Source organism: Colias eurytheme, chromosome 4, assembly GCF_061535395.1.
Source record: "Colias eurytheme isolate Ceu_HAF_F1 chromosome 4, ilColEury1 Martin Lab GWU primary, whole genome shotgun sequence".
NCBI classification, from domain to species: Eukaryota; Metazoa; Arthropoda; class Insecta; order Lepidoptera; family Pieridae; genus Colias; species Colias eurytheme.
Window position 1 is genome coordinate 2,128,193 of NC_142983.1, and position 14,464 is coordinate 2,142,656.

At 31.7% G+C, this 14,464-nt stretch overlaps 1 protein-coding gene across 1 annotated transcript in view; it reads left to right on the top strand.

Annotated features, from left to right (window-relative positions):
• The first annotated feature begins 3,540 nt into the window (after positions 1 to 3,540).
• Positions 3,541 to 14,464, top strand: part of Pgant2 (polypeptide N-acetylgalactosaminyltransferase 2) — a 64,347-nt gene continuing 53,423 nt past the window's right edge. The window contains exon 1 of the mRNA XM_090120336.1: positions 3,541 to 3,708. Within this exon, the coding sequence (XP_089976462.1) occupies positions 3,616 to 3,708 (93 nt within the window). The 5' untranslated portion in view covers positions 3,541 to 3,615. The remainder of the gene's footprint in view (positions 3,709 to 14,464) is intronic.

Sequence of the window (14,464 nt, forward strand, 5' to 3'; positions counted from 1 at the left end):
AAACACCTGAATTTCAAAGACTGATTTCATTTTTTTTTTATTATGATATTTAGCACCTCTGTTATCTGTAAGTTTAATAAAAAAACAAACACAAACATTAATTTCTAAAGCATTTAAAAATATAGACAATATCTCTGATTTTCGGACGAACTGATTGTTTAAAAGAATTTATATACAATTGTAATGTAATAAACTGTAATATAATAATTAACGTATTCCATCAGGTCCGTTGTTCTTTAGTCGTAAAGCACTAAATTAAATACAGATCCAAGTATACCATTGGGAATTCTTAAACAAATCCGAGTTACGTAAGAAGCATTTAAAAAACCTTTCTTTCTCTGATTTATAAATAAAAAGCTTATTAGGAACACTTTTATAGGAAAACGTATTTTTTTAAAGTGAAACTTTTATTACATCGTCTCAAACTTTTTGGTCTGTGTAGCGCATGTCGCGTGTATCGCGGCTGCCGAGTAGGTATACCTACTCGGCAGCCGACCGTCACGCGACATGCGCTACACAAAGCAGTGTTCGGAACCGTTCGAACAGTTTCACTTTTACCGTGGTTTCATAAAACCACACAACATTTTTTTTGGTATAGATGGTGTAGGATATTATTATAAAGGTCATCACGACATAGTACAAAACAAAGTCGCTTACTCTGTCCCTGTGTATGGCAAATCTTTAAAACTACGCAACCGATTTTGATGCAGTTTTTTTTATTAGATAGAGTGATTCAAGAAGAGTGTTAGAGGAAGGTGTTAGTATCAAAGCGGGCGAAGCCGCGGACGGAAAGCTAGTTTTTAATATAAAGTTCATATAAATAAACATAAATATAAGTATATGCTTATCTGCCTAAGGAAGTTGAGAAATAAAGGAAATGAAAATTACTTGTGTCGTAAATTGTTATATTTTAAGATGGCGTTCATTGTGTTATGATAATTTATAGATAAATCAGATAATTATTAATAATGTAAAATATTATCATAATAGTTTTAATGCATACTAGTTACTTGTATAATATAAAACTTTATGAGAAGCTTGAATAGTTTTTTACATACAGTTTTTTTTATTAAATTATCGTTACTTACTCAATTTTTTCTTTTTATTTAACTATTTGTCAGATAAGAAATGTTTTTAAAAAAATTATAACAAAACAGTGCAATGCTATAAAAATTATCATTCAAAAGCGCCATCTAGCGTCAACTTTATGAACTAACGAAGCTTTCGTAAACTACTAAAAGGAAAGCATTTTTGCATGTAACCAATAGATAGAGTTGAAACCACAAATGTAAGTGTTGTTCTCTATCTATTTTTATAACAATTTGATCAGTTCTAAAGTAGTTATTGTAAAAAACAGGTACTGTTTATATTTTGTGCGATGTTTTCACTAATTGAAATAAAATTATTAATGTTATTCTTAAATTTGAAATCTCATTTCGAAAGCTTATTTCCATATTATAGAAAATAATACATTATAGGTGATTATAGTGATGCATAATTTATTTTCAACAGTTGCACACAAAGCTATAGCTACGCTAATGTAAATAATAGGTACTTATTATAGCCGAATACCTAGGTCATCTAGGTCTTAAGTCTACTAAATATTATCCAAAAATATTTCGAGAACTCTACATTTCCTATTCTAGTAATTTTCAATCCTAATAGTCCAATTTGAATTTGAAGATTAATTACAATATAATATTTATAATAAAATCAAAGGATCATTGATAACACTGCAATTGCACTGGTCACTGCATAATATTATGTAGGTACTGTGAAACATACACAAACAAAAAGGTAACCTATTAAAAACTCGAATTTCTATTACCCGAATCTTAAAACCCCGAAAACGGTTGTTAGAACTTTTAAAAGACAGATGTAATGAATGACAAATTTTTAAAATTCCTTTTTTAATTTCCCAGATGAATCAATTTCCAGATGCACCAAAACCAGATTTTTAAAAAGTATTTTTTTGTTTCCCGTATTCTCATAATACAGATCTTATTATACCAGATTCTCAGAATACTTTTTTTTGTTTCCCATCGTACCATTTTCCAAATAAACTATTGCCAAATTTTCATAATCTTTTTATTTGGTTCCCATATAATCGTATAACAGATAAACTATTGCCAGATTTTCATAATCTTTTTATTTGATTTCCATACAATCGTGATTATACCTTTACTATCGACTGAAAATAAACATAAATTTATTGTTTTACTTGTCCATTACAGACCGGTTTTAGTGTCAAAGTCGACTCAGTAGGTTAGGTTTGAACTACGACCCCCACGCTAGAACTGACTCGCTATTGTTTTACTTGCCTATTACAGAAAGGTTTAAGTATCAAATTCGACTCAGTAGGCTAGGTTAGGTTTGAACTGTGAACCCCCATGCACGAGCCGAGCGAGCGAAGCGAGCGTGCCGCGGCAGCGGCCGGCGAGTGCCAGAACCAACTCGCTATTGTTTTACTTGCCCATTACAGAAAGGTTTAAGTGTCAAATTCGACTCAGTAGGTTAGGTTAGGTTTGAACTGTGAGCCCCTACGCACGAGCCGAGCGAGCGAAGCGAGCGTGCCGCGGCAGCGGCCGGCGAGTGCCAGAACCGACTCGCTATTGTTTTACTTGCCCATTACAGAAAGGTTTAAGTGTCAAATTCGACTCAGTAGGTTAGGTTAGGTTTGAACTGTGAGACCCTACGCACGAGCCGAGCGAGCGAAGCGAGCGTGCCGCGGCAGCGGCCGGCGAGTGCCAGAAGCGACTCGCTATTTTTTTACTTGCCCATTACAGAAAGGTTTAAGTGTCAAATTCGACTCAGTAGGTTAGGTTAGGTTTGAACTGTGAGCCCCTACGCACGAGCCGAGCGAGCGAAGCGAGCGTGCCGCGGCAGCGGCCGGCGAGTGCCAGAACCGACTCGATATTGTTTTATTTGCCCATTACAGAAAGGTTATAGTGTTAAAATCTATTCAGAAGGTTAGGTTAGGTTCGTGCTGCGTCCCCCTGGAAGGATTACGTTTTGCTGGATATCGTTTATTTGAATTTCAAAAATCTGGACATTGTTTGTCTGGATATAAATTAACTGTATTTCAAAAATCTGGACATTGTTTGTCTGGATATCAATTAACTGTATTTCAAAAATTTGTGTTTTAAAAATCTGGCTTTCGTGCATATGGATTACGGTCATCTGGATTTTGTGCATTTAGATTTCGTATGTCTGGAACTCATTCGTCTGGATTGTAAAACGTCGTACAAATAAAGAAATGGGCAAATGAAATTCGGAGTTGCGATTATATGGCAAACAAAACTTCGAAATTTTAAAATTCGGGGTTATGAAAAAATGTCCAAACGTTTTCTGGATTATGATATTCGGAATATTAAAATTCGAGATTAAGATAGGTAACCAAACAAAAACCATAGTAGCAAAAACACAGCATCCCTTATCGAATTCGAATCTTCCAAAATGCATGCAACATCCAAACGGAAGGCAGCTTCTTATCACATGCACGCATGCAGTTCCAACGACCGATAGCGCATGCGCGAACCACAGCTTAGATCAGTCTGAACCCGCGCGTCGAACAGCGCGGTCGCGCTTCGCGGTCTGTGATTGGTGAATGTGAAAATGAGGCGGAATTTGAAAATAGTGTTCTTCTTTGGCGCCGCCTGGATGTTTTTTCTTTTTTATTACATGCAGCCAGATACTGCACAGAATAAGGTAAATTTGCGGTCTGTGTGGAAGTGTTTTTTTTTAGATTATAAATAATTTTGATAGATTGTAACCTAAAACAAGGATAGTATTTTGAATATAATTATCCTACATTTGAATATTTATTTCATGAATAAAAACTACAGGTTTTTAAAACGTTATTCATTATTTTACGGTGTGATTGTAATTAACATAGAGTAATGGACATCTGCAATTTTCTATCAGTATCAAACGTAATCATGGAAAATCTTTTATGTAAGTATTTCAATTAATTTTACTGCGTACAATGCAAAACACCCAAATAATATAAATGAAATCCAATTCTAAAATTACTGTTAAATTTAATAAAAATAATGAGCAAAATAGAACGGTAAAATTAATATTTTTTGGTATAAATATTAATTAGTAATACCGTAGATACTATGTACATTAACATTAAATTAATCATTAATTAATGATATGTATTATGAACTAATTTTTATGCATATTACAAAATGGGCCTTAAAAAGTTCCGAATAATAATTAGAACTTAAAAATAAATTACGATAATTTTTGGTAAGTACCAAATTTGCATGATATTTTATTATTATTAAATTTAACCCAGAACAGAAAAGAGCAATACAAGCAATACAATAAAGATAAAGGAAAACGATATGACAAGACGATTATTTAACAGTAGTTATGGAACTTTTATGATGAGATTAAAAAAATGTTGTGTGGTTTTATGAAACCACGGTAAAAGTGAAACTTTCCGAACACTGCTTTATACCTCCTCGGCAGCCGACCGTCACGCGACATGCGCTACACAGACCAAAAAGTTTGAAACGATGTAATAAAAAAGTTTCACTTTAAAAATAGATAGGTATTCGATTGAATTTCCCAATTTAGAATGTTTACACCAATGAGTTTAGTTTATAAAAAAAAAACGCACAAAATAATTTTAATGATTTTCGCACTTACATTATTATTACTTATTACTCGAATAATATTGTGTCTCCTACTTTTCCAATTTTGTTACTAGGTATAAAATTCATTTTCATTGAAGAAATTTAGTTTAAAATCAACAAATTTTGCGCAGTTGTTTCGGCGTGAAATTATATCTACAAATACTACTTTCACATTAATAAATGCGAATTAATATCGATTATAATGTAAAAATACCTATTTTAAATAATCTTGCACGACGGCTTCGTTATAATACAGTTTAATATTTAAGAAACTCGTGTTTTCAATGTCGAATTACTTTCAATAATTTATAAGAAATTAAACGTCGTACGTGCAATAATATTAATTTAATTAATGATTAATGAATATGTATTCAAAGGAAACTTTACACAACTTTAAAATAATATTAAAATAGCATGTATCACCGCTTTGATAAGTTTAAATATCATTTATTAGAAGAACTCTAATAAAAAAAAATTATGAAGTTACAGCAAATATTCCATTTAGGTAATGAATGATATTCTGTATTGGTGTCACCTGGAATAGAATCGTATGTTCTCAGTTTTTATTTGATATGAAGTTTATAATAAACTCACTTACTTCACTGTAAATAAGAAGCATTATAAGGAACAAAACTGAAAATTGAAAGCCTTAATAATAACTAGTTTTAAGTACCTAGGGTTTTCGAGATAAAAAACTATCGTTTAATGCAAGTTTATTACATTACGCTATTTATATGCTATTTATTTATTGCATTGACAGATAATATAATGTATTAACAGATGCAAGTAGGTATTTCATTATTAATTAATCTGCATAAACAAGATATATTACTCCATAAAATGTATTATGTACCATCTTCGTCGGTGAATACCCCTCAATCCTCATGTATCATTTGAAAGACATGCTATAAATACATAGTATATTAATTATAAAACTTGCGAAATTGTAGCGATATGACTGCAAAGCTTAGCTGCAAAGTGTATTGCATTTAATAATGAAAATGAAAATGAAAACGAAAATGAAAATGAAAAATTATTTATTTCAGCAAAAACACAGTATGTAACAAAACAAAATTTAACAACATCATATTTTGCTGTCACTTATTATACAATATACTTATTGACTGTAGCTCCCACACTAAGAGAACTTGTGTCGTGGGAGCTGGTACGATTATAAAGAATGGATTTGCTCGTGGTACCGTAATTGTTGATTAAAAAGATTTAAAATAACTAATTTAAATATAAGATATGAATTGAGTACAACTAATGAACTAAATTTAAAAAATAAATATAAATAAATAGATAAGTACCTAACTATATCAATAAATAAAATAAGTTAAATAAGTAAATAAATTAAAGTTAAAATAAATAAAATTATATGATACATACAATATAATGTAAATAAACAATAATTTATATTAATTTAATGTATTGAGACAAGAAGCTTTTCTGTTTGTGTGTAATTTAATGATTTTAAATAGCATGTAATAACTTTTTTAGCTTTAAAAATAGAAAAACTCTTAATGTTACATTTTAAATTTATTTTATTATATATAAAGATGCCAATACATATATGGGTTCATGCGCTTAGCGAATGTTGAGTGTGTAGTTATGTTTGGAATTATGAAGACACGCATAATAATCCTACATGCTTGATTAACTATTATTACCACTATATACATAAAATTCTCGTATCACCATGTTTGTTACCATACTCCTCCGAAACGGCTGGACCGATTCTCGTGAAATTTTGTGCGCCTATTAACATCTATTTTTCAAACCTTTAAGTGATAAGAGTAAGGTAGAGCAACGTTTCCCGGGACAGTTAGTTATTATATTATAGACTAGCGGTCCGCCCCGGCTTCGCCCGTGGTACATATTTCGCAATAAAAGGTAGCCTATGTTCTTTCTCAGGGTCTAAAGATTATCTGTGCCAAATTTCATCAAAATCGGTCCAGTAGTTTATGCGTGAAAACCATACATACATACATACAAACCTTTCCTCTTTATAATATTAGTATAGATTAGCATGTTCTACGTCTAGTAACTTTTAAATACGCATAATTTATATGTTACCTACAGTTTATAGCCGTACCAGCCTTTTAATTGATATTTCAGTACTACAAATAATGCAATATTCTATTTAGATTAACTTAGAGTTATTAATTAACTATGAACGTTCCGCGATTTTACCCGTATAATTCCAGTTTAAGCGTAATAAAATAGTAATGTTAGATGCTGATAACATAGGTTAAAGAAAAATTCAGTTATTTCAGTTTATTATCTATAGTAAAAAAATACTAATAAATCATCGCTTAATCTTCTTATATATAAAAATGAATCGCAAAATGTGTTGGTATAACTCGATGTTGCGCATAACTCGAGAACGGCTGTACCGATTTCGATAATTCTTTTTTTATTATATTCCTTGAAGTACGAGGATGGTTCTTATGTAGAGAAAACGTAAACATGTACCACGGGCGAAGCCGGGGCGGACCGCTAGTACATAATATAATTAGGTATAATAAAATATGACAGGTGTAACAGCCCTTCTAGTATAAACTGATACAGTTTCTTACAAATGTAGAGATAACCCTTAAAATAATGGTAAATTGATACATACCTTTCACAAAGATAAAAATAATAACCCGACCAAATAAAATACGCATTAAGTCCCATTACAGCAGTTCTAAAACCGATCTATTTAAAAAGCATAGATAATAATATCTATTACATAAACCGCTTGCAAAGTTGCAACGACCTACGCTTGTTTTAATTAAGCGAACTAGGACAAATTATGGTCAGTTGCTATTGCATAAATGAAGCGATATTATGAATATTCTTTAGAGGTAACTAAATGATAATCTAATAATGATATAATTGTATATGACTAGATGATCCGGTGAACTTCGTAAAATGTTTTCCTTTAATACTGCATTTATACTATATAGTTGAAGAGTTTGTTTTTTTGAACGTGCTAATCTCAGGAACTACTGGTCCGATTTGAAAAATTCTTTCGGTGTTAGATAGCCCATTTATCGAGGAAGGCTATAGGCTATATAACATTACGCTAAGACCAACAGGAGCGGAGCCACGCGTGTGAAACCGCGGGGCGCGGCTAGTCTTAATATATATAAATTGTGTCACAATGTTTGTCCTCAATGGACTCCTAAACCACTTAACCGATTATAATTAAATTCGCACACCATGTGCAGTTCAATCCAACTTGAGAGAAAGGATAGTTTAAACATGTAGGTACCACGGGCGAAGCCGGGGCGGACCACTAGTATACTATAAAGGTGAAGAGTTTGTTTGGTCGCTTGCTTGAAGGCACTAATAAATTATTTTACTGTTTATTTATAAAGAAAGTCTTAAGATATATCATCATGCTGTTTATAATAAATCCATAACTTTATCTATTGTATGAACATGAATATATAATGAAGTAGGTACTTAGGTCTTAAACTGAACTGAATTAAGTATCCGTTTTCGGTAGCTAATGCGTAAACCATAAGATAGGCGTTTGGTCTAGTAAGGGCTGATTTTTCAATGCTTGTTTAAAAGTTATTTGTCGAATAATGTATAAAACTACCATTTTAAAAACGTATTCTAATTGCCCGTATTTGACAGTTTACGTGACATTTTAATATTATCGTGTAATACTTTATTGGACGGATAAGTTTTATCTAAGAGCGTATACGCACTATGCGGGTAGCCGCATTGCGGGTAGCCGTCCGGCTGACCGCAAGCACAATTATTATGTACGTAATATTCATTTCTATGCGCACTGTGCGGTCTGCGGTAGCCGCATCGCAGTGCGCATAGAAATGAATATTACGTACATAATTGTGCTTGCGGTCAGCCGGACGGCTACCCGCAATGCGGTTACCCGCATAATGCGTATACGCTCTAATACGCACTATGCGGGTAGCCGTCCGGCTGACCGCAAGCACAATTATGTACGTAATATTCATTTCTATGCGCACTGCGATGCGGCTACCGCAGACCGCACAGTGCGCATAGAAATGAATATTACGTACATAATTGTGCTTGCGGTCAGCCGGACGGCTACCCGCATAGTGCGTATACGCTCTAAGCATTGAAAAATCGGCCCTAAATAGGTGTAATCTAATGGGTATGTTAGACACATTATGTGCGACTAAATTACATTTATGACCTACCTGATAACTCGGTGAACTTAGCTTCGATTGCAATCGGCCTCTGGGTATTTTTGTAGTGATTTATTTTTCTTAATAATATTGTGAATGTGAACAACAGAAATTTTAATTGATTGACATCATAGTGCACATTTTTATCAAATTTATATCGAAATAATAATTAAAAGTCACACGCATTAATTGGGTATATTATCAAGGGTGTTGAAATAAAGCCAATCGGCTATAACATTTAATTGCCAAAAATATGTGCAATTATTTACGACATTACCAAGTATATCAATTCTCAATTCTCTCATCAAAATAACATCCAATAACACTAAAAAATAAATGTTTTTATGTAAAAAAACTCTTAATTACAATGAAACTAAATCAAGGCGATCGAATACCTGCGCACACGCACACATACAACACGATAAAATATTACAGCCTTGCACTTTCAGATCGATTCGAACCTGATATTATGTGAAGCGGATTTTACACAACTTTTGTGTTGTGTCTGTTGTTGTGAACAATGTGATTTTTTATTTTTTTTTATAAAGGTCTCTGCATATGGGATTCTTATTTTAGTAGAATTTTTGAAATTTTCTTTAGGAAAATTCCATAAACGGTAACATACTAATTATCTAAATACCAGCTTCAGCCCTAAGAAGAATACCTACCCCAGTTAACTTTAAGAAAAACACACTTAAATGTTAACTCTATCTTTTTAGAAGATATAATAGACTGACTCAACAATTTAACAAATTGTGACTGCAATTTAGTTTTATATCTGTGGTTGTTTTCTTGCTAATCTCCTAAGGCTATCTGCAAAACGGCTCGACCGACTTTGATTTAAAGATATCTTAGTACTATCACATTTAACGTTATATATGCTTTGACACATTTTGAAAAAGCTTATAAGTACCTATTTATTCCAAAAATGAGTCAGATTTCAACCCAATGAAAATCTCAAATCGCAGAAGAAATTCCCGGTTTTACTTTTAGACTTATAAATAATGCTCAATAACTTATTCTATAAAAATATAAATAATAAATTAATTCGTTTATACAAACAGAGGTTTACGAAAACATTCTCTTTGCTTATTTCGCGGATCAGTGATCGCACTTATTTATTGATATCAAGCGATATCAATCTTGTCGTAACGTTAAATAAATATTACTTTTATTCCGCTTTTTATTTCAAAAAAAAAAGAAGATAAACTCGCATGCTTTCAATGTTGAGCATTTAATTTTGCGTATATTTTATGAAAATGGTCCATTTCTACAATTCCATACTTTTTTAAACCGGTATAGAAACAAAAAGTTCTACTCAAGACTTATGTTTCTATCTATTCTACAGAATAATGATTTCTTCTTTTCTTCTTTTTAAGTTTCCAAAACATACATTTAAAAAATTATATTAATAAATAATGACGATTATTAACGACTACATTTTGACCTATAGGTACAAATTCCTATAACCATCCATTGAAGTATTATTACTACGTAGTATGTACGTACTACACAGTAACTCAATGTCACCATCCAAGTTTTTCACTAAATAATAAAACCTATTTCTTTCACCTATTTCTAGAGTCTGTATCAAAGGCCAAGGTATATCTTTCATCAGAGTCATCAGAATATAAAAAAACCCGCATACAGTTAAATTATAATTATAAAGAATCTGTCCTCACATAATGTCAAAGACTAAACAATAAATTCTTCTTCCTTCTTCCCATATAATTATTTCCACTCAGATGTCTATCGCTGAATGTATTTAGAGTTAAATGATTATGTGCGAAGACAAATTAATGTGAGATACCATCTTTTACGTTTGTAGTTTGTACAATCTTACTTCCTTCTCGGTATGTTGAGAATTGTGTTATTTACTAGTATAAAAAGAACTACAAAATAAGTGCTAAGTATAATTGCTATCGAAGATACCTACTACCAAAAATATGACTATACAGAGGTCTTAGCAAAATATTTTTTTAAGCTATTGCATAGCTTCTATCGCGGGCCTTGAGCGCGGGGACCGAATCTTGAAATTGCGTAACGAAAAACCTCACGCTCCCCACTCCGACGGGCACGGAGGTGTGGCTTGAAGGCATGCTAATTGCTATGCAATAGCTTTACCGCAGCAGTCCCCGAGTGCCACACGTGTTTTTTTTTTTATTGTTCGCTACAATTTTCGCAAAGATACGGCTTTTATTGATCTCACTTTCTTTGAAACGACTAATTGGTACAAGGTACACATAAATTCACAGTGGAAAGGAAATCCATGATCAGACACTTATTTTCCAATTAATGAAATGTATAATAATATAATAATAATATTCTATTTATAGAAATGACTCACGTGTATAATATAGGTTAGTTCTTGTTATCGATAATAACAAAGTATTTTCTATTTAAAAAAAATAATACTAAGAAATTCAATCTTGATCATAAAAATTAGTAGGTTATCTATAATCTATCAGTGATTTCGCTGTCCACAAACAAGAAAATTTAAAGCCCTATTAAAAAAACACAACTGATAGGTTTTTGTTCCGAAATAGAGCAATTTGCCTACCAATAACAGTCAATTAAATTGAATGAATTATTCGATTATATCAATATATTATGAATTATTCGAAACTAATGAACATTCCTGATGATGTACCTATAGTAGAATTTGATAAACTGAATATCAAAATATAGATAGCAATAGCATAACTTTTTTTGTAATCTGTGGTAATAGGTAAATATTCTAAAATATTCTACAATGTTCTAAATCTATGCTATGACTTTGCATATTACAATATAACAAAGCTTTGTAATGATATGCACGTTAAATGACTTTTTGTTGCATTCTTAGTGTTCATCTACATAAATATGCCATCGTCAAAGCAAAATCACTCTTTACGTAGAACGTTAATGTTTTGCGAATTCCATGACACTTGCTTTAATTTACATTGTTGTTTTTTATTTTGAAATATCAATTATGAAACATTTTCTTATCAGTTCACAATAACTTTGTATAAAGTCTAAGCATCACCTCGGAAATGGCTAGATTGATTTTATTAATCACGTCAATACTTTAGTGATTAATCAAAGAAAACACACGAATTATAATGAATTTAGTTTTAGGTCCTACCTCTAATACAATAATATAGTTTACTATCCCAAGCAATCCAGTTAAAAGATTATGCTCAACCTAAATAACATTATTTTGAAAGCAATTACGATGTATTAGATTGACCAACCATTTACCCGGCATAGTGATTCTAATGCCTTTCTAGAATTTAGGTCTAATTTTTACACATCACGTATTTCTAAAAGGTATGAGTCAGCTTTTCTCAATTCGATCCAGGCTGGAATAAAAATTATCTAAGCTTCAAAGTGAAATTCTACGTTCCAAAATTCAATAAAAGGAAGATATATCTAGATCCCTTTTACCAATATCTTTACATACTTAAGAGAGGTCTGTTTTAGCTGGTCTTGTTTTTTGTGAAACCAACGTAAGAGAGAATTACTTTTAAATTTGAAATCTTCAGGATTCAGTAGTCGAAGGCATGTGCGTTTAATAAATTTACTCTACCTATATTTTAGTGTAAACTTTATTTCACGGAAGACCTGCAGGGCGATCAACACAAACAATTCGGATCGGGAAAGTAATTTTGAGATATTTTTTCTTCAAAAATAATGAATTATACCTTCCTGTATGTCTGGTTATCTCGGAATACCCGTAGAAATGTAACCGAAAAATAAACACTTTGGATTGTAATTGTCATTGAAAATCTTTACCCTCGGAAAGTCTATAAATAAATTCAGCTGATTCTATTTCTGCGGATTAATCTAAGTTTCGATCTAGAACCCGTAATCGTAAGCATTCTAAGTAGGTATCAGATTTAAAATCTGTTTCCTAAAAATCAACGCCTTTTTCAACCTCTCTTTTTAAAGTTGCGTCATGTGTCACCTGGTTATTTGCTGAAGATAAGTACAGAATACACAGAAGTAGTCGTTGTAGTCGTTTTAAACTATTTATTTATTTATTCTAATTTTATACTTGTTACGAATATGTATAAAACTAGGGTTTAAAACAATTACTTTCATATTATAAAAATATACAAAATATTTGGTTTCATTTTTACCGATTTCCGTAATTATTCTTCCGATTTTTATTTTGTTAAAGTCCTGGTGTAAAGTAAGTAAACATTAAAATAGTCAACATCGTCATAAACTCATAAAATAGATTAAGTTAGTATCATTTAATTGATCTCCCGGTATTATCCTAATTCAATTGTCTTCAAGCTAGAGACTGATACATATTTTGACTTTATAACGTATATCTATACTAATACATATTATAAAGCTGAAGAGTTTGTTTGTTTGTTTGTTTGAACGCGCTAATCTCAGGAACTGCTGGTCTGATTTGAAAAATTCTTTCGGTGTTAGATAGCCCATTTATCGAGGAAGGCTATAGGCTATATATCATCACGCTAAGACCAACAGGAGCGTAGCAATGCAGGTGAAACCGCGGGGAACAGCTAGTACACGATACAGCGGTTCAAATTAACAAATACCTACATTCTATAAAATCTAGAAAGGATTAATATCGCGAATATGTAATTAAACAGGTTAATTGGATATTGTCTTAAAAATATCATACTGTTTCTTCTTCAAAAATCCACGAAGAACAAAATCGTAGTCCATTGGGACGAAGCCGCTAACGGAAACTGTTGAAATATTGAGTTTATATACAAAAGTTTCTCCTTTTTAAAGCTATAATTTATTTCGACATTTTCAAGCATTATATTTTATTATCGTCGACCTTTTTCTTATCGTAAACATTTGGTAAACTAATTATAAGCCCTGTAAGTACCACGTCATTTGAGTAACACATGTTCGCAACTTGTGAAGATTTATATTATAGTTTCTTAGTAGTAGGGAAACTAAATAGCCAAACACGGTCATAAATAAAAGTGTAATGTTGAGTGTTGAATAGACCCTTAAAATTTGACACAATAAGTTGAATCTTTTAGCTTTAAGAGTTAGTTCATATTGTACCTTCAAAGTGTAAAGACATACCTTCGATACTCTATTTGAAGATAAATAAAGTGACTATCTTCCTACAACAAAGTGCTTGAATTATTTACTAAAATTAATCACACCACTATCCATAATCCCAATAGAAACATACATTAAAATTTATAATATTATTAATTCAAAAATCATTTCGTTCAAAAAACAATGAATTATTGTCCGAAAGATACACAATTTTTTTTTTACATAAGTAGCAAAAAATATTTTTTATTCGCCATTTTGCAATTTAATTGCAATTATACGCGAACAATCATGATTTTGTGTTGTCCTTGACTTGGCAATCATCTTCACGACTATAATGATTTATTTACATTCATTTTATCCGCCATTTTTTAATCTAACGACTTCTATTGTTCAAGACTGCGTCTTAAGGCGCTACCCGGCAATTTCGACTATGTTCAACCTCTATAAAGTCTGGTACAACATAAAGCACAATACCGAAAAAAATATATAAAATAGGATGGTCTTTGATCTTTAATTGCTCGCGAGGATTTTTTTCCAAAGTTAATAGATTTATAGAAAAAAAATGTGCCGTGGTCATCGATTTTTCCGCAAATACTCTATAAACTTCGTAAC